Source organism: Sorex fumeus, unplaced genomic scaffold (assembly GCF_029834395.1).
Source record: "Sorex fumeus unplaced genomic scaffold, SorFum_2.1 ptg000207l, whole genome shotgun sequence".
In the NCBI taxonomy this organism is placed as follows: domain Eukaryota; kingdom Metazoa; phylum Chordata; class Mammalia; order Eulipotyphla; family Soricidae; genus Sorex; species Sorex fumeus.
In genome coordinates, this window is record NW_026606264.1 from 1,567,843 (window position 1) to 1,588,137 (window position 20,295).

The 20,295-nt window shown below is 58.0% G+C and overlaps 2 protein-coding genes across 2 annotated transcripts in view; one reads left to right on the forward strand and one right to left on the reverse strand.

Moving 5' to 3' along the window:
* SNED1 (sushi, nidogen and EGF like domains 1) overlaps window positions 1-20,295 on the forward strand; it is a 537,305-nt gene that overhangs the window by 19,756 nt on the left and 497,254 nt on the right. The window contains exons 22-23 of the mRNA XM_056108416.1: window positions 198-479; window positions 577-646. Coding sequence (XP_055964391.1) covers window positions 198-479; window positions 577-646 — 352 coding nt within the window. The remainder of the gene's footprint in view (window positions 1-197; window positions 480-576; window positions 647-20,295) is intronic.
* MTERF4 (mitochondrial transcription termination factor 4) lies at window positions 11,638-16,761 on the reverse strand. Its single transcript, XM_056108412.1, has 4 exons — window positions 16,733-16,761; window positions 15,899-16,355; window positions 13,669-13,853; window positions 11,638-12,475 (listed from the first exon to the last, which is right to left on the reverse strand). The coding sequence occupies exons 1-4, from the start codon at window positions 16,751-16,753 to the stop codon at window positions 12,128-12,130; spliced, it is 1,011 nt and encodes a 336-aa protein (XP_055964387.1). The 5' UTR covers window positions 16,754-16,761; the 3' UTR covers window positions 11,638-12,127.

Sequence of the window (20,295 nt, forward strand, 5' to 3'; positions counted from 1 at the left end):
TCCCCCCGCTGTGGGCTGAGGGACCTTGGCCCCCCGGGGCTGCTGTCCAGGGCTGCCTGGTTCCAAGACCGGGGGCATCAGCCAAGTGCTCCCTGGGCTGCAGCCCGGCCCGGCCCGGCCCGCTCCTGGGGGCGGGGACTGGCTGGGGGCAGTGACTGCCGGGCGCCCGCCCTCACTGTCTCTTCGCCTCTGCTCAGGGCCTCTGCCGCCAGCCAGCCTGAGTGCTGCCCGGGTCACGGCCACGTCTGCCCACGTGGTCTGGGACGCCCCCGTGCCGGGCACCCCGCTGGAGGCCTATGTCATCAACGTCAGCACCAGCCAGAGCACCAAGAGCCGCTACGTGCCCAACGGGAGGCTGCTGTCCTACACCGTGCGCGACCTGGCCCCCGGGCGCCACTACCAGCTCTCGGTGACGGCCGTGCAGGGCGCGGAGGGCCAGCAGCTGCACAGCGAGCCCGCGTTCCTGTACATCATCACCTGTGAGCGCGCCGGGGCGGGGGCGGGGCGGGCACTGGATGGCGGGGGGAGGGCGGGGGAGCCGGACCAGCCCCGCTGCCCCTGCCCTGCCCCGCACAGCCCCCAGGGACGGAGCGGACAGACGCTGGCACCGGGAGGGCCCGCACGCCTGGGGGCTCCGGAACCGAGCGCCGCCCGCCCGCCCGCTGGAGCTGCGCCTGCTCCACGACGGCGGCCCCCAGACGCCCTCCCCGGCCCCCAGGTAGCACTTCGGCCCGAGCCCCCCACTGGAGCCGGCAGCCGCCGCCCCCTGACCCGGTGGCTCTCGCAGGTTCTCGGAGCCGGTGGGCAGCAGAGGGCGTGAGAGCACCAAGGTGGGCAGCTCAGCCGGCCAGTCAGACCCCCCAAGGTCAGGTACGTGCCAGGCCTTCCCCGCGGCCCAGACAGGGGCTGTCCCCACCAAAGGCCTGCGTAGCTCCAGGTGTGGACAGCAGGGGGCGCCCCGAGCGGGGCAGACCTGGGGCAGGGGCCTGCTCTGCCCCAGCCCTGGGCCAGACGCTTCCCCCCAGTGCCAGCGTGCCCAGGAGGGGGCGTCCTGCCCAGGGCCCTGGCCTGCCTCTCTCCTAGAGCCCCCAGCCCGCACACAGCCCAGGAACCCAGACGAGATTCCCAAACGCGACGCCGGGGATAAGGGCGTGGAGAGTAAGTTGGCAGGGGAACATCTGGGTTGGCGGCCCTGGGGAACAAGGATCACGGTGAGGAAGGGAGACCTACCCCACGAGGGAAGCACCTCCCTTCCGGCCAGGGACACCGCAGGCGGCCACAGCGGCCTCCCGCCCTTCCAGGGGGCGTGTGGCAGGGCTGCTCTGGCCTGGTGCCCTGCTGTGGGCTGTAGCCCAGCTCTCAGCTGGTGCCCTGGGCAGTGCCACATGCCTGGGTGCAGCTCTGCCAGGACCCAGAGCTCCTTTCTCTGCGTCACACTGCAGGCTCCGCCAGGGATCACCCACCAGGCCCCAAGGAAGGCAGAGGACGTGGGAAAGGGGGTCCCTGAGCCCTAGAAGCCGCCTGTGGGTGCAGCCCCCTGCAGGCACTCCCACACACCAGGGGAGGCTTGAAACAAAGTCCCACCTTGCCCCTTGTTGGGTAGCATTGGGTTGTTATCCAGCAGGGAGCGTAGTTTATTGAGTTACTCCCACAACAGTGCCCCCGAGGCACACCCAATTCCGTCAGGCACTAACAATCCTATGTTGCTTTTCTCTTATGTCCTTTGTATAGTTTAATTAGCAATGTCCTTTTTGTATAGACACAGGAAGACAGTTATGCTATGCTATGTAACACAGGAATTACTTGATTCCAAAATAATGTTTACTCCTGGGCATCCATATTGATTTAACTTAAGCCTCAGTTGCCCTTAAATTGACCTTAGTTCCTAGCACCCCAAAAGCAGGGTTCCAACGAGGGACTGGATGGACCCAGGGAAAGCCGTAAGCTACCCAGGCATCGAAATGGGCCAGGCCAAGCGCCATAATATTTAACTAATAAGGTATGGTCCTGGACAAACTCTGCCATGTCCGAAAAAGAGGTAACTGAATAAGGACCCTGCTGAGGTCAGGAAAGACTAACCTGGCCTGAGACTGTGGTCTGGAATATATAGCGAGATGTGCCCAGGAAGAGCCAACCTTTAAGCTTAATATAGCACAGCGGGTAGGGCGTCTGCCTTGCACGCAGCCAACATGGCCGACCCGAGTTCGATTCCTCCGCCCCTCTCGGAGAGCCCGGCAAGCTAGTGAGAGTATCTCGCCAGCACGGCAGAGCCTGGCAAGCTCCCTGTGACGTATTCGAGATGCCAGACACAGTAACAACAAAGTCTCCAATGGAGACGTTACTGGGCCCGCTCGAGCAAATCGATGATCAACGGGAGGGCCTTTACTTTACTTTATATCTCTTACTGTGTTCATACAAAATGACTAGAAATATTATAAGTAAATTTACTACATTGGTCAAATGGATTACTAGCTGAAGAAAGGAGAAAGCAACACACCCTGGCTGGAATCCCGCCCTTGAGCGGATCTCCTAGTAATCCAGAGTGCTGAACCCTCAGGTGAGATTCTGTCCTTGAGTTAACTTACCTCTGTTTGCTAATGTTCAACCCCACCTGTGTGTACCCCACCCTTCATGATTTCTATAGAACTGTGCAGTAAGGGGCAGCAGGGGACTAGAAAGTCGGGACTAGACGTTGAAGACTAGAGGAGGAGAACGGGGATTTTGGGACTTTGAGGACTAGAAAGTCAAAGACTAGAAAGTCGATGACTGGAACTAGAAAGAGGACGCGAAGACGACGATGACTGGGAGTAGAGTCATTGTCGAGGTCTACGAGGAGACTAGGATGATGGAACTCTGACGACTGAGACCACAACCAAATTGATGACTATGACTGCGCCATAAGGGGAGAGGTTGGACTCCGCTGGGGAGGAGAGAGAAATAAACTCACTACCGGCCAGCCTGGGGCCGGGCCCTGTTTCTCCGTTCCCCTGATCCTTCGTCTGTTCGTCGCCATCACCCGGCCAGGGGAACGGCTCTCGGCCACCGGACGCTCACGTCCCACGCAGGCCCATTGCACTCTTTCTCGTGGAAACTCACTGGCCCTTAGTCGTAGCACAAAGGGGTGAGGCCGGGTGGCCCAGGGGCCGGCAGTGCCAGCTGAGGGGCCATGAGGGAAGACACCTGCATTGCTATTAATTTCTAAGTGCAATGAGCCTGTCAGCCCTTTAAATATTAAACCTGTCACTTCACGAAACCCAGGCACGAATGGCGAGAATGACTTCTCCAGGTCCCCAGAAGAGGACTTGACCAAGGCCCGAGTGGCCCTGCAACCTGCAGTTTTGTCAGCTGGGGCTGACTTGAGGTGACAGCAGGAAGAAAGTACAGCTTGGCCTCAGGAGCCCGGTTGGTCATACCAGTCCTGTCCTTGGACCCTGCCACCCTCCTCACAAGCTCAGGCCGGTCCCTCATCCTTGGTTACTTTACCTGGCATTTGATAAGTGCCTCACAAACAGCCAACAGCGCGAGACATTTTTGTGGTCTTGTGTCAGGATTCGTGAACCCAAGTAATAGACTTAGGGCTGAACAGTGGGGATGGTGGTTCACTGTGTGCATGAGCACGCCTCAGCAACTGGGGGGCATTCATGCCAACTGGCATGCTGTGCACATGCCACAGTCTGGTTTTACCCAGAACTGCCAGGTGCAGGCTCACAGGGCATAGGCTACACGTGGCAAATCAGCAGTTCTCATCCACAGAGAGTAGAAATGCTAGATTCATATGGGAATACCAAGTCCCCAGGCAAGGCACAGGAGATAAGTCCCAACATGAGGAGATGCAGTTCCTGTCACTCACACCCTCACGGTGAGGAGGTGCAGTTCCTTGTCACACCCTCATGAGGAGGAGATGCAGTTCCTGTCACTCATATTCTCACGGTGAGGAGATATGGTTCTCATCACACACCCACATGGTGAGGAGATGCAGTTCCTGTCACTCATACCTATCACCTACAAACCCTCACGGTGAGGAGAGACAGTTCTCATCACCTATATGCCCTGATGACGAGATGTTCTGTCATTCATACCATCACTGTGAGATGTGGTTTCCCTCACCCACTTCCCAATGGTACGGAGTCTCCAGTACCCTGGTCCCAATTCTAGGAGGGTGCATGTGCCTTTTGGGGTTTGGGTTCTTGTGCACTTCTCCCCTGATGTCAGAAATCTGAAATGCCCCAGGTCCTCAGTGAGTCTCTAACCAGGCCCAGACTCTCACTTGACACTCAGAGGCTGGTCTTGGCCCTGCATGTTCCATGAAAGTGACCAGTCAGCTTGTCCGGTTATGAAAGTGTCCAGATGTCCAGGGACCAATCCCAGAGCATGGGCCTGAGAGGCCGCACTCCCCATTCTCGCATCTGATGGGCAGTTCTGAGGCCCACACAGCCCTGGCAACAGTGTGCACTCGAGCCGCTGGGCCCTTTCCCACGGGGGTGCTGCACCTTTTGTTGTTGGAGGCTTTAGACTCTTTCTCAAGGAGAGGAGTGAGGTCCCTGAGGACTAGACACCCCCATGCCCACCACATTTTGTACTGGGCTTCCTTGCCAAGTACAGTGCAGGTCAGACTCAGGGGTGGCCCTTCAGGCTCCTGGCGAGAAGGGGGTTGCAAGATGGAGATCACCATCCTGGGTTTGAGGGTGGATACAGAGGCTTCTTTCTGCTTCCACCCACTGCTCATCCCATCAGGGACCCTGGGCATCTGCGGTGGCCTGGGATGCTGCTTGCCAGCAGGAAGCAGGGACCTCCACCCACAGGCCAGGGCAGACTGGGGCAGGATTCAAAGCTCTCTGATGCCTCCCAACCCCACCCCATTCAGTCACACCTTGTCCGCCAGTTTCCTCTGTTCATGTTAATGTGTGTACAAGTGCCCCAAACCTGAGGTTTGCTGGAAACCAATTTGTAAGATGAGGCTACGGTGGGTGCCCCACTGTGGCTGCATGAACTGCAGGCTTGCGGTCCCCACGTGGGCTCAGGGACATCTCTGAGCTGCGGCTGTGCCACGTGTGTAGTCACAGACCAGTGGTACCTGCCCCCGCCGAGTTCTTTAAGCGTCTGGGCAAGTATGAGCAGGATCTAAGATGCACACAGAACCGGGAGGAATCTAGCAGAGCAAACAGCCCTACAAGGGCAGAGGAGCAGGGGCCGAGAGAGCGCAGGGGGAGGCACTTACCCGCCTTGCATATCGCCGACCTGGGTCCGGTATCTCCAGGACTAAGTATCTCCTGCACACTGTGGGTATGGCCCAAAACAACAAAAAAGACTGGGACGTAAACATTCACCTCAGTGTGATAAGGTATGAGGAGAGACTTGCAGGCTGAAGGTTCTGGAACAAGAATAAAGCCATTATCTGCTATCAGCCCTGCTGAATGTGTCACTAGAATGGGGCTCGGCCTTCATGCGTTACCCTGCACGGGAGGAGACAACATGAGACCCAAGCCATAAAGTTCTTAAAAGAAAAATTCTTCAGGACTGTGGATCTGTCTGAAGATCTTTAGCACTGATACTTAAAGCCGAAGCCACAACAGAACAAGATAAACTGGATTTTGCCTACATTGAAAACTGTTCGTGCTTCAAGGACCCTATCCAGGAACTGAAGACAGTGCAGAGCCCAGGGGAAAATACCAGCCCATCACGACATTAACGAGGGGCTTGTGTGTACCACGAGGAAAGGACTTTTAGAGCGAGTCGATCAGGAAGTGGGCAAGGGACCACCCATCGTCAGCCCAAGAAGATGCGCTGATCTGTCACCACAGAGCAGCCATGACATGCCACCAGGCACCCTCCAGGCTGACTGGATGGACACCGAAGCAAGCATCAAGCAGCATGGAGGGTGCAGGGGTGGAGAAGGCAGTCGGCCCTTCCTCCAAGCAGGGCAGCCGCCACACGTCCACCCCATCCCCCAACAGCAGTAACGCTCCTGGCAAGGGGGCTGGACACAGCTCCAGGGGCTCCGCCACCCATGCAGACCAAAGCCACGGAACGAGGGGCATGACTACCACTGGGTCTGTTCAGGGCGAGGGCAGGGCCCTGGGAGTGCTCTGGATGCTTGGGGCGGACTCCTGGCTCTGCCTCTGGGACCACTTCTGGCGGGCTCGGAGCCTTTCCTGCTCTACCGTCTCTCCCACCCAAAAGGCTAAGAACATTCTGAGCCAACTGGTGAGGATGAACAGAGCTTGGGATGTACTGACAAGCCAGTGAGTCACAAGCTTCACGCAAGTGGACTTCCGTCTGTAAATGACAACTCAGTAAAGCTGCTGTGAACCGTGTGGTACACGGCGTTTCCAGTACTGTCAGGCGGCAGAGACACATGGAAACATGAAGTGTTTCCTCATGTTTAGATGCAAGCAAGCGCCTCGGTGCTGAGGGAGACGGGGGGTGGTGGGCGGGGGGCGCGGGGAGCCGGGACAGGAGCAAGGACCTGGGCCAGAGTCGAGCCTGGGCGAGACCCTGGCACAGACACACTCACTCTCAGGCCATGCCATGGAGCTGGCAGGTTCTAGAGGCCTTGAAAGTGGACGGGGGAGCATTCGTAGTGTTTTCTGGGTCCCGAATGTCTTGACTGTTTCGGGCAGTTAGAGACTAAGCCACACCAGTGGGGGCTGGCCCCTGTGAACTCCAGAGCTGCCGGCTTTCCGTTTGCTCTGTGGGTCCTGGAAAGCGACTGCGCAGAGGTTTCCGTGTGACACGGCTGTGTCCCCGGCCGTCCTCTGCAGTCTGCTGCCCCCATCCTGGAGCTGTTCTCCCCGTCCCCAGCTCACCCTGAGCCTCGCCTGGCCACGGTGGCCAGCCTCACCCTGTGCAGCCCCAAAAGGTGCCTCTGGCTGAAGCCTGGCACCTCTCGTCGCCTCACCTGTCCCCCTTCTCTTGGATCAATCTCCTGGTGGGCTCTCTAGCATCCTGGGAGGAGTCCCTTCCTCATGCGTGTTCACACGGGGAGGCCAGTCCCGGATGGCGCTCGCTGCTCCCTGCCCCCCAAGTGGACCCTGTCCCAGCTCTGCAGCTGGCAGGGCAGGTGGGCTCTGTCCTTCCCTCCGGCCTCTTCCCTCAGCACCACAGGGCAGGACTGCTTCACGGGTCTCTCTTGCCACACAGGTACGAGGACGGCCACAGAGTGCACCGAGACGTCCGCGTCAAAGAGCTGTGAGGGCACCAGCACCGGGATGACCGCCAACAGGTGCCAGGGCAGGGGGGGGACCTGTGCCTCTCGGACAGGGTGAGGCCACGGGTCTGAGCATGGAAGGGGACAGGAGATGGAGGTCGGGGTGAGGCTGGGGGACTAAGCACGGAGGTGCTGGGCCAGCAGGCTGAGCCGGGTACCAGCTGCCTGGGGTGCCAGCCAGCAAGGAACACAGAGTCCATGCAATGTTAGGGGCCACCAGGTGGGCAGTGCAAGGTCACACAGTGGGCCTCACGGGTGTGGGCGTCACTCTGCTCTGCCTCTCAGGGAAGAGGGAGACCCAGTGACAGAGGCCGCTGCACTCCTGCATGTCCAGCCTGGCCCAGAGCTGGCCTCACAGGGGGCCTGAGCGCATCACAGCGTCCCAGCGTGTGGCAGCTCACCCTCTGCCCTGGGGTGCAGGGAGCGTGGCTGGGGGCACAGAATGATGCCAGCACTGTGGGGGCAGCCGTGGGGGGAAGGGGGTGCACAGGGGCTTCTGCTCCACCAACTGTCGAATCAGTTTCTCGATTACTCTAGGAGACAGTAATCTGCAGCCCCTGAGAAGACCACCAGGTACTGCCCCCCCAGCCCGCCTTTTCACTGCCACATACCTCACGCCCCCACCCCCACGTCCAGGGGGAGAGGAAGCTCTGGGGTGGGCATGGGTCCCACTCTCAGGGGAGCATGGGACCCCTCGCCCAGTCAGCAGCCAGGAGGGGGGTACCTGGAGGGCGCGGGGCTGGGGCCAGGACCCCCTCGGGACTAAGAAACGCCCAGGTCCTGTGAAGCACCAGCAATGAAGATGAGAAACAGATGGGGAGCCAGAGCCCACAAAGACCCACCAGGAGAGTCCCGTGGCGACACACAACGCTGAAATGCAGGAAGCTCTCTTAACTGCCCACGTCCAACCCCAGCACCCCAAGACTGGAGGCTGTCCTCATGGACGCATGGGGCTAACCCAGGGCCCGTCCACAGCCCCTTTCACTCCACGCTGAGGGCAGCTCTCCTCTCCAGAACAGCCAGACCACATGTGCGGTCACTCTGAGCTGCACCCCCAACCTGCCTGGCTCAGGGGCTCAGGCACTCCAAGCTGGGCGCCTCATCACATGCCCTCTCAGTGCCCAGCTCACAGGCACTTCCCACCTTACACGCCAAAGCCTGCAAGAGCTTCACTGCCAGCTAAGAGTCCACAAGGACAACCTGACCTGGAAATATTGGTGTTGGAATGTCACCAGAAAGAGAATCTACCTTTTAGGAACCCACTTGGAAAATACAGTTCTGAGAGACCTGGCACTCCGAGGAAGAAGCTTCCTACGGTGACCAAGCACACCCAAGAACACAAGGCCAGCTCTGGTGGCAGCCCTGGCGCCACCACTGCACAGATGAGGGAACTGTGTGTGCAGGCCCCTGAGGGGCACCGCTCCTCCTGGCCCCATCTCCTGTTTTCTTCAAAGGAACTGGAAGGTTCTCCCTATACCCAGACCCTCACGATGAGGTCTGACACTGGACTGAAAATGGACCAAGGCCAAGTCCTCAAGGACGACCCCCAGTCAGGCCCTCCAGCTCGAGAGCAGTCTACCAGGCCGGCATGCCGGCTCTGTCCCTGCTGGCCTTTCCATGGGGCCGCTGTGGTCAGGGGTTGGGGGGGTGGGGCTGGCCAGAGTGAGCAGAGCAGTAGCTCACTAGCCAGCTTCCAGGCTGCAGAGCCAGAGGGACAGTCCACAGGGCAGAGAAGGTGCTGGGGAGAAAGGCCACCACCAGGGAGGCCACACTCAACAGGCTGGAGACCGAGGACTGCGGAGAGCTCACAGACTCAGAACTCAGGCTTTCGTGGAGAAAGCCACTCACCCTCTAGACCACAAGTAACACCTCCCAGCGAACAACAGGAGCCTATCTTCCCGAATGCCAGTGCTACGGAGAGAGGGCTGTGTGGCCTGGCCACAGCATGTGTGGCTCCGGAAGCCCCCCGAGGAATGTGCAGTGTCCCCCACAGCTCCGGAGGAACGTGCAGTGTCTCCCGCAGTTGTTGGGTTACATGCCCCAGCCTCCTCATGGCCTCTTCCCAGCAGACTTCTCTGGAGAGGACGAAGCCAGTCCGCGTCAAGCTGCGGATCTGAACCCAGACAGGAACGCAAGCTGCTACCACCCAAGCCAGCAGGGCTCCTGCCTTCCCTCTCACAAGACCGTTTGGGGAAGACTTAAAATAGCTTCTAGGTTTCTATTTTTATGAGGCTTTTCTGTGCATACATCTGTGTATTATGCAAGCTGTTACTTCAGAGACTATCCTATCACTTCGAGAAGTTTCCACGGGCTCCATTTCCCAGGCCGAGACCCCCAGCAGGGGCTCTGAGTGGACAGACAGACACAGGGACGAGCAGGCTCTGCAGCGCAGGCCTCCCTGTGCGAAGGGGTGAGCTACAGCAGCACCAGCAGTGGTACTGCGGAAGCAGCTGACGCGTCTACAGTATCTCAGTGACCTCCAACCCCGTAGCCTCCGAGCAGAGGCTCACGTTCAGGGTTCACCTTACGTCTCTATTGCTCTAAGACAGTCTTCTGACTCTTAGAACTCGTGCTACTGTCTTCCCAGCAACGCTCCCCATCCAGTTAGAAGACTCCTGTCCCGCGGATGACAACCCTCGGTTTCCAAATGGGCCACTTTCCACATAGGTGCTTCTGAAATCTCCAGTGTCTCCCTGAGAATATTCAAAAACTTAGCGACAATGAAAGCAAAACAAAAGATGCGGTCAGGGGCACAAAAGCCACTTCCTACGTCAAAATGAACAGAGTAATCATGAGTCGTGATTAGCTGCTTCCCAATCACGACTTGAACTACCAGCCGTCAAGCCAAACCATGAGTCTCAGTCCCTTGACTAGGCACAAGAACATCACTGGCTCCAGGGAAAGCACCAGGTGACACAACGACACTAACAGCAAGCGACAATATGAATGACGGCCCTTGCCTAGAGGAACTCTGTTTTCCAAGACTTCTGCCCAGGCCCACAGGAGAGAGTGGAGGAAACAGGTCTTCTCCCGACTCAAGAGGGTTGTTATGGACACAAATGAGGGCCCCACACCACACAGCCTCGGCCCTCAACCGTGACCAGCAAACTTCTGCCTTGACGGACAGCCGAGGGATGCACGGAGCCACTGTACGCCCTTCACATCGTACCTGCCATGAGCAGGGCAAGGAAGAAGCACGTGCCCACACAGGCCCAGATCTGCCCTGCCCTCCCCGCAGCCCACAGCAGGCAGGATAGGGGCGAAGTCAGCCACTCACACCCGCTTGGAAGACATGTCCAAACATAGCCTCCTGCTGCCTGTCAGGCAACCTGTGCAGACACTGCTGACCTCTGGTGTCTGACTGCCCTGTGCACACTAGGGTCACAACGCCTTGAGCCTCATCCCTGAGGCGCTACTGGCACTTTCCTTGTCCTGGCAATCCAAACCCAGTAAGCAGCACCCCAAGGGGGGCCCAGGGGACAAGAGACCTCCTGACTGCTGCTGGGAACACGACAAAGCTCAGCTCGAATCTCAGTCCCATCTGTGGCTCCTGCGACGGCCCAGAGGTGGGTTCCAAGCTGGAGCGATAGTACAGCAGGTAGGGCGTTTGCCTTGCATGCAGCCAACCCGGGTTCGATACCCAGCATCCCATATGGTCCCCCAAGCACCACCAGGAATAATTCCTGAGTGCAGAGCCAGGAAGAACCCCTGTGCATTGCCGGGTGTGACCCAAAAAGCAAAAACAAAACAAAACAAAACAGAGGTGGGTTATACAGAATGCTGCAGGGCACCGCCTGGCATGAGGTAGCCTGGCTCCCCTCACACTCCACTCCCAGACTCCATACCTCAACAGAGCTCCCCAAGAGACGTCCCACCTGGCCCATGCTCCCTGCAATACACCAGGACTGACCTGTGGCCAGGCGCTAGGCTGCCCCACCACCCACACCTGTGTCCCTCCTCTGGGAGGCCTGGCTTGACACGCACAGCGGGCAGACTGCCCGTGCCATGCTCTGAACTCAGTTCTACCGGGCATCAGGCTTGCATGTCAGTGGAACCTGGAAGGCAGAGCTCATTCTTCACAGGGATACGGTACTTCCCGACATAACAGCACACCCTGCTCTGGCAGGGATACCGCGCACCCTTTCAAAAGCCTTCTGGGAACAGCTCAGCAGGCGAGGGCACATGCGAAGTGTATGGTGGTGCAGGGGGTGGGGTTGGAGCTCTGGCACCCTCTGGGCAACCCCTAAGCACCAAGCCAGGAGGAGCAGGTGTGGCCCAAAAACAGAACCAAAATTCAAAAACTTCACATAATGGCTAAATCCCACTTTTTTTGCAAAAAATAATTTGGCATAAGATCTGCAAGAACCATGCAGCGAAATTCAGTACAAAAACCTGCCTGACGCTTGCTGTGGCCGTGCACCGACTACTCCTTCAACTCTGCTGTACACTGACTCAATTAGGAAGAGTTATAATTGAGTTGAAAACAACTATTTTTGTGGAGAATCTCGTTACTTGCTTCCATAAAATAAAGATCTCTGTTGTTAAGTCCTCACTGCCTTTTGATTTGATCTTCATCACAAGAAGGAAATGGTGCTGAAACACCACACGGTCATGGGGTTTTAACTGGAAGGTCAGAGAAAAAGCAAAACTCAACTGTCCTAGGTTGAGTCCTCCGATTGTAACAGCTCTAAATCAGTCTTTTATTGAATGGAACAAGCCACACAGACCTGACAACTCAACAGACTAAAGCGTCTCTGACTTCAGTTCACCCAACCACTTCTGACATCTGTAATCATCTGTTGATGAAAACGCCTGTTCAGAATGAAAAATAACCTGAGGCGATCCAAAAGTTCCCCCAAACTGAGAGAAAATTAAAATATTCTTTGACAGCTCCAGGCTCTCTTTATTCCAGGCCTTCCATCACTGTCCCTCCTCCATTTCCTCCTCATCCTCATCCAAACTGTCACTTCTGTCCTTGGGCATCCGGCCCTCAGGCTCCTCCTCTTCCCGAGCCAAGAGCTTCTTAAAAACATCAAACTCCTCAGCTGAAGAACAGGCTGTCCTGGCGAGAAATTCTTCTTCTGAAACTCTGAGAATGTTCTTTATTAAAGGGTTGGGGATCTGTGTCTGCCCCTTCTTGTCGGGGGTTTGGTACCGTCCCAGGCGTTCAAGGAACGTGTGTCTCTGCTTAATCTTGGTTATGGAGTACTGCAGGAAGCCAGATGTCACGATGTCCGCGTGAGCCACCCCCATCCTAAAATAGGCATACTGGAGACATGGACAGGGTTAGAGACCACAAGCGCACTCCTTGGCTGTCCCGTTCCCCGAGTCCATGCTCAACTCTAACTGTCCCAGCCTTCAGGACACACCCTGGCATCCAACATCTGTGTGGTGGGTGGTTCACAGCTGTCAAAGCTTTCCCTTTCCATTTTTTTAGCTTGGTTTTGGGGTCACTCTGCGTGGGGATCATATGTGGTGCCAAGGGGCTAAACCCATTTTGGCTTGCGCAAACCCCTGTACTATCCCTCCAGCCCTATCAAAGCATTTTAAACATCACGTTGAGAAAAATGCAACAGAAAATAAAAGAACAGAAGAGGGAAATGAACTGCTTTTCTTCAGACCAGGAAAAGACAAGTATGGAAAGAATAAGTAAAAATTTCAGAAAACAACTAGAGATTTGATATGTCATCATATTTTACCCAAAATGAAAACTTTAACCCAAAATGAAAACTGTCACAATTACATTCCTAAAATCAATATGCAACATGTTGTGAAAATAGGAAGGTTCTAGTTCTTCCTAAATCAATTATTCCAAAGGGGCCCCATCCCATGTAAGAAAGGAACTGGCTCATTCCTTTTTTTCTGTACCAGAGCTCAAACCCAGGGTCTTGTACATGTAAGGTGCGTGCTCTACCACGGAGCTACTTTCCTGGCACAGGCTCAGTCTTATCAATGCTAGAAAACTTGCAGAATACTTTATCTGCCATAAAGTAGTGAAAGAAACCAAACCTCTTTAGCTGCAATGAGCAGAGGAATTCAGATATTGGCTCTGTACAACTGGCCCATGCGCTGGTGCTCATCTACGGGTGTAAGGTCGAAAAATCACTGATATAAACTACTTCAGGCTTCCACCTAACCTCAGGAACCCCAGGCTTTCTCATCCACATAGCTGACTCTCATTTTTTTTGTTCATTTCCTTATTTATCTGGGGTCTCTCGAGCAATGCTCAGGGGTGTGGGGACCACTCCTAGTGATACCAAGTCTAGCTTGAGGGCCTGATCAGTGCTTGGTCCAGCAATAAGCGGCGACTCAGGCCCAGCGGTGCTGGAGAGGCCACTATGGTCAAAACAGTGATGCTGCAGACCACCTAGGCAGGGCTCGGGGGCATGCAGTGTCAGGGATCACCCACTAGCAAAGCATAAGCTCCAACTAACTCCCGAACCCGGACCCTCCCATCTCACCTGGAACTTGTACTCCAGCTCGTCAGGATCCATCCGAAGCACGTAGGGGCACCTGTACAAGATCTCTGTCACTTGCTGTACAGTGAAAAGACACTTATCCCTGAGAACCTCAAGGATAGCCTCAAGGTCGCGCTGATGCATGGTGAGAATGTCGGGGCAGCAGAGAAGCACCCTCTTCATTTTCCCTGCAGAACATTGAGAAAAGGACTTGGATAATTTCAGGCTGGTGCAGAGACCCCAGAGACTATCTGCAGCCAGACCCTGTCAGCATTTGAAAAGTGGACAAGGACCTGTCTTCCCCAGAACAAGTGTGAACAAATGTGTCTCTCAAATCCAACCACCGCACACGCACACCCAAGCAACACGGAAACGAATGACAGCTCCTCACAGAATCCCCCAAAGCCCCCTCAGACCCACCCAGCCCACCCTCCTGGGTATTTCTATCTTTCTGCCCTCCCAGCTGAAAGGCTCCAACTCTGCATCCTACATCTCCCCCGACCTTCTCACCTAGAAGAGTCTCAGCAGAGCCACCTGGAAAGGTGAGACAGTAAGATGGGAGAACTACTTCCCCCATGCTGGGGCTTGGCTAGACAGTTTCTTGACAAGCAACCATCCCAGGACCCGGGTGCATGAACTCAATGTGCACGGGTGCCCCATGATTAATGCAGCAGCAACTACAAGAACCATGACACACAGCAGTAATGCTAGTTATGTGTTAGTTTTGTTACTGAAGTGATGATATACTTATCCAAACAAGGGCATTTTCTAGTCTGTTTGGGACACAAGGATCACTCCCTGAGGCACCGGGCCAAGCAGCCTGGCCAGACCATGCTAGGCCTAATAGTATTGGGCTATGAGAGCCCTGCAGTGCCAGCGACTTCCAGGGCCACTCTGGTGAGGCTCAGAACATCATGTGGTGCCAGAAAGGAAACCCAGGTTAGGCACAGGCAAAGCATGCACCCTAACCTCTAGGATTCCCCCAGCCTCTGCACCAAGGTGCTCGTGGGAAAAGAGGCACTGGGATAGGCAAGCAGAGAGCAAGCAGAAACAGAACCACCCCACACGAACCGGGGCCGGTCCTCTTCCTACAGCTAGTTGGACAGAGTTTGCTAAGAGGAAACAAAATCACTTCAACTTTAAAAATCTTCCTAATACGCAGATAGAGAAGGGAGCACCAAATAAAGGGTGTTGGGAGGGTCCTCCCAGGATGGGAGACGCATGCTGAACGTAGACTATAGACCGAACATGACTGCCACTCGATGCCTCTTTTGCGAACCGCAGCACCCAAAAGGAGAGAGAGAACAAAAGGGAATGCCTGCCACAGAGGCAGGGTGGGAGGGATACTGGGATCACTGGTGATGGAGAATGGGCACTGGTGGAGGGATGGGCACCCGATCATTGTATAACTGAGACCCAAGCACAAAAATCTGTAAGTCTACAACTGTCCCTCTACTGGTGTTTCACTAATAAAAATAAATAAAAATCTTCCTAATAGCTTAGTCAGGAACTTGATTAAAATGTCAAGAATGAATTCTTTCTCTTGAGCAATGCTGGGGATTTAGCCCACGTATGCAAGGCACCAATTTAACCACTGAGTCCCCGACCCCTAGTGAATCCTCCCGAGGCCCTCATGGGCCCAGTGTTTTATAGCCACAGCCCAGAACGCATTAAGCCCAGCCTTTTGGATCACACAGCAACAGGTCATATTATGAAAAACTTACGACTGTTTTTGTACCTTCAGGCCCCTGGAGTTCATTTAAAGTAGCTGACCCCAAACCCTTTCCCGCCCAGTATCATGCCAGTAAGAGCCAAGAACAAAGGGTGGGACCCCTCTGGGCCTAGTGGGAAAGGGGCTGTGGAGACTGTCGGGGGCCCCACTCCCAATCCAGGAGGCCCCCGAAGAGTCCGTGAATATTCGAACCCTGGGGTATGAATCCTGGATCCCGGAATCTGGGCAGATGCTGGTGTTCCACAGTTCAATGGAAACACGGGGCTGGAGTTCAGATCCTTACAAGGGAATGCGAGGTTCCAGCTACGAGTCACACAACGCACTCAAGAAAATCTCGAGCGACGAAAATCGCAGAGCATCACTCAGGCCGGCCTCACAGGTCGGCCTCTACGGGCTGAGCCGCACCCGCGCCCACCGTCAGTCGGGGGGCCTCCAAGGCTTGCTTCCCCCCAGAAGCCTCCCCGCCCCTCCCGAGGCCCCCTTCCCCGCGCCTTCTGGTACCTTCTCCGAGCCCCAGCTTGCGCAGCTGAGCGCAGCGCTTCCTCATCCGCGCCGCGGGCAGCCTCAGGAGCGGGGGATGCGCCGTCAGGGCCGCGCGCACGGGCTCGGGGTTCACGCCCAGGAGCGCCAGCTCGGAAACGACGTCCAGCAGCGGCTGGGGGTGGCCGCCCGGCCGGAGGAGGCCCAGCAGCTCCGCGGCCTGGTCCCCACGGAAGCCCATGTCCAGCAGGGCCCGCGTGGCCCTTTCCAGCTCCGGGGCCCCGGGAGCCCCCCGCTTCTCGAGGCGCGGCGGGCTGGAGCGCGTGGCGCCCTGGGGCTCGACGCGCGGAGACGCCGGGCTGGCTCCGGCTCCGGCGGGGGCCGAGGCGAGCGCGCGAGGGGACGCGGCGGGGGTCCTGCTCCGGGCCCCCAGAGCGCAGGCCCGGGGCAGCGCGACCAGGCGGGGCCAGCGGGACACCTGCGAGACGCGAGGCAGAAGGAACCGAGTCTCAGGACCCGCGCGACGGACACCGACCCAGCACGCACGCCGGGCCCTGGCCGCTCGTGCGACGGTGCTCACGGCTGGCTGGCCCAGAGCCTGTCAGGGTTCGCAGCCCGGGCCTGGGGGGGGCGGGGAGGGTCACACTGCAGCGCCGCGGGCGGGGCGAGCGCTCCGGCCTCGGGCCGCGGCAGCCCCGTCGCCGTCGCCGTCAGCGGCCCACGGGGCCCGGGCAAGGCGGCGCGCCCGGGCGGCGAGGGGGTCCGCGGCCTCCCCGGGACACGCGGCCCGCCGCGCCCTGACGCCCTGGGCCGGCCGGGCCGCGCCGAGCAGCCGCGAGAGGCGGCGCGCCTCACCTGCCGCGCCAGCGCCGCCATCGCGCCGGAAGCCGGCCCGCCACTTCCGCCGCCGCCACTTCCGCCGCCGGCGCGTTCCGCGGGCCCCAGCTCGCTCTCGGCGTCTCGCTCGGTCTGCGGGTCTCTCCGTCGGCGCCGGCGCCTCGGCTGCGGTCGGCCGGCCTCTCTCCCGGCGCCTCAGGTCCCGTCGGCCGGCCTCTCCCCCGGCGCCTCAGGTCCCCGTCGGCCGGCCTCTCCCCCGGCGCCTCAGGTCCCCGTCGGCCGGCCTCTCCCCCGGCGCCTCAGGTCCCGTCGGCCGGCCTCTCCCCCGGCGCCTCAGGTCCCCGTCGGCCGGCCTCTCCCTCGGCGCCTCAGGTCCCGTCGGCCGGCCTCTCCCGGGGGGCCGGGCGCGCCGGGAGCGGCCCAGCTGAGGGACACCCGCCCCCTCAACCCCCGCCCTTCAGGGACACCCGAGTGCGACTGGCCATCGCCTGGGCGGGCCGGGAGCGCGGTCAGATGGGCCCGCGTGCAGGTTTCCGGACCCGCAGTCGGGGACGGGGATGCCCGGCGTCTCCGGCCCCTCAGACGGAGCAGCGCGGCCGGGGGTGACCTGCCAGCCCTCCAACGCCCAGCCCCTTCGGGTTGGATGCGGTGTCACATGCTGGGAGGCGACAGTGGAGCGAGGACTTACCGTCGCACGCACCCGGAACGCAGTGCGACCGGTGTGCTAGGGACGTGCGGAAAGATGTTTGGGACTTTACCTGTTGTGGAGGGCACACCCCGCAGTGCTCGGGGATCACTCAAGTCCGAGAGACGATATGCATGTTGCGGGTGGAACCTGGGTCTGCCTCCTGCCAGGCGAGCGCCCGTCCCCCTCGCTCTGGCCTTGGGATATTTTCCTTCATGTTTAAAACTTGAGGGTTTCTTGTCTGGGGAATTCTGTGCGGGGTTTGTCTTGTGGGCCATACCTGTGCTCCAGTCCACCGAGGCAAACCTTTTTTTTTTTGTTGTACAGATTTTTTTTTTAATTTGGAGTGAAAGCATAGTAGGTAGGACATTTGCCTTGTAGGCGTCCAACCCGGCGACCTGAGTTCGACTCCTCTGCCCCTCTTGGAGAGCCCGAGAGTTATCTCACCTGCATGGCAAAAGCCGTATTCAATATGCCACAGTAACAAGTCACACAATGTTACTGGGCCTGTGGGAGGACAGTGCTAGTGCTTGGTTTGGGCCACACCTGACAACCAGGGGTTACTCCTGGCTCTGCACTCAGGAATTCTTTCCAAGCTGGGAATCAAAGCCTGGTCGGCCCCATGCCAGACAAGCACCCTACCCACTTCCAACCCCTCACTGGATAGATTTCTTAAAACATCAGGAAACTCATTTGGTTTGTGAAGTCAAGCTCACTTCTCAGCTCACACCTTTGAAAACATCGTCCTCAGACCCACCTTACGCTCTCCGATGGAGGAGACACCCCTCATATGATCTCTTGCAATCGGCGGAAGATGGGGCAGATTTCCTAATGGATGGGAACACTTTATTTTTATGTCCTAATGGTCAAGCACAAGTTCTGACCTCGCACACCCAGACCAGGTGGACTGAGCCAAAGGCCAGGCCAGGGGCAGGAGCAAAAGCCTGGGCCGGCAGAGAGAGGGCCAGGAGAAGGGCGGGGAGGTCCTGGCTTTGTGGTTTCTTCCTGTTCCCTGGCAGGGGAAAAGGGCACTTCTCACCCCTCATACTCCGCCAGCTCACCCGCAGACAGGTTAGTTCTGATCTGAACTAATTGGCCTCCTGGGGGGAACCAGACCCAGCAGTGTGAACACCTGGGACCTGAGCCTGACAGAAAAAACCTCAGTAAGTCGCCACTTCTGATTCCCCTCCAAGTAGGGGGTCTGTAGTAATGGAGAGGAACCCCTGTCCCTACCAAATTCTTCTTGGCTGGTCCAGCAATTAAATTCACATCCAATTGCTGAGAGGGGAATGAATCCAATGCCATCTATGGAGGGGCTCCATGGACATGGGCTCTAACTCCGGCGGGTGAGGTGAGGGTCACTGACTGGCCTGAGCTGCACCTGAGGAGGAGAGGGGAACCTGCAGCACCCACGGCATGTCCCTGACGAGAGAGGCTTTCCCTGGGAATGATATGTCTGTGAATTGCTAAGTAACGACGCCAGGCAGTGCACAAGAGCATCATGTCCAGTCCTGGACTGTGTGGCTTCAGAGTTCTGAGTGCTGTCCACAGGACCCCTGGTCTGACCAGCGGAACCCCTCTCCAGATGGGGCAAAGGACGCAGCCCCAAGAAAAATACCAAGAAGCCATAGGGAAGAGCTGGCTGAAAAGTCCTTTAATCTGAGATGACTGAGGAAACCTGCCATGGGGTACATGGGGCACCAGCTCGGCCCACCACAGCGCTAAAGTACTGGCACCTGTCTGTGTACAGTCCTGCCACTGCGAGATCATAGGACACCAGACACTTCCAGGAGTCACGACGGTCGGCCCGATGCCGCCAGGTGAGGCACTGGCCTCTGTGTGCCAGGCACCGAGGGCCCATGAGCACCCCATGTCCAGAAGTGGGAGTTTCCAAGGATCAAGAAGAGCAGCAGTGGTAGGGTCAGTGGGGGTTGGGGGCTGCGCGCAGCTCCGGAGTCCGAGCCGCCTGACTGGGGCTCCTGCTCTTGGTGTCCAGGACAGCTGGGGAAAGCACGCCGCTTCCTGGGGGGCAGAGCTGCGTCAGGCCACCGGGGGCACACACCCTCCAAAGAAAGGGGATATTCTCCACCAGCCGTCCGCGCTACCCTGTGCCCTACTGGGGGTGCCTCCCACCTCCTCACAAGCGTGAACCTCAGAGGTACAGAAGTGGCCCTGTTCATGGGGAACAAGTGGGCACGAGGCCCTCCTGTGCCTCGGACCCAGGAACAGGCACGGGTGGGGCTCCCTTCCACCCCCCACACTCCTCACCCCCACACACAAGGTGCCCGCACCTGGCTTGCGGTGACAACACACCTCGTCCCAGGTGTAGTCAGCAGGATTCACGGGCTGCATGACCCACGGGTCATCCTGCAGCTTCTCCAGGGTGGTGCGCTGCTCGGGCTGTGGCTGCAGCAGGCCTGACACCACGTTCATGAGCTCTGGGGACAGACACACGTGGACCCGATGTGGGAAAGCTGTGCCCCGCCATGGTGACTCTCTGGGGCTCAGGCAGGTCCCCCAGGAGGGAGCCCAAACCAAGAAGCACGTCAGGCTTCTGAGGAGCCTGGACGCCAGCCCTGTGCCCCGAATCCTTTTGGGGCAACCCTGATGCTGAAAGGCGATCAGGACTAGATGTGACACTGGGCTCCCAGTCTGGACCTTGTGAGAAAGCCGAGAGCACCCCACCCTCCCTGCTGACACACACCTCTGGGGCAGAGAAGCATCTCGTTCATCCCCAGTTGCAGGCTTTGGGGACAGCTCCAAGCCAGACTTGCCCCCTCACAGCCCTACCCACTGTGTCACCCAGCAGGCCTGCACCAGGTCCCTGGGGTCCCCAAACTAAGCCAAGCCTTTCCCACCCTACCAGGCCAGCTCTTGGAGACAAGGGGACAGAGTT

Excerpts from the sequence above, each read along its gene's own strand:
- MTERF4 (XM_056108412.1), bottom strand. The coding sequence starts at position 16,753 with ATGGCGGCGCTGGCGCGGCAG. Across the intron at positions 16,356-16,732 it reads TGGCGGCGCTGGCGCGGCAG|GTGTCCCGCTGGCCCCGCCT; the intron begins GTGAGGCGCGCC and ends CGCGTCTCGCAG. Across the intron at positions 12,476-13,668 it reads AGCTGGAGTACAAGTTCCAG|TATGCCTATTTTAGGATGGG; the intron begins GTGAGATGGGAG and ends CCATGTCTCCAG.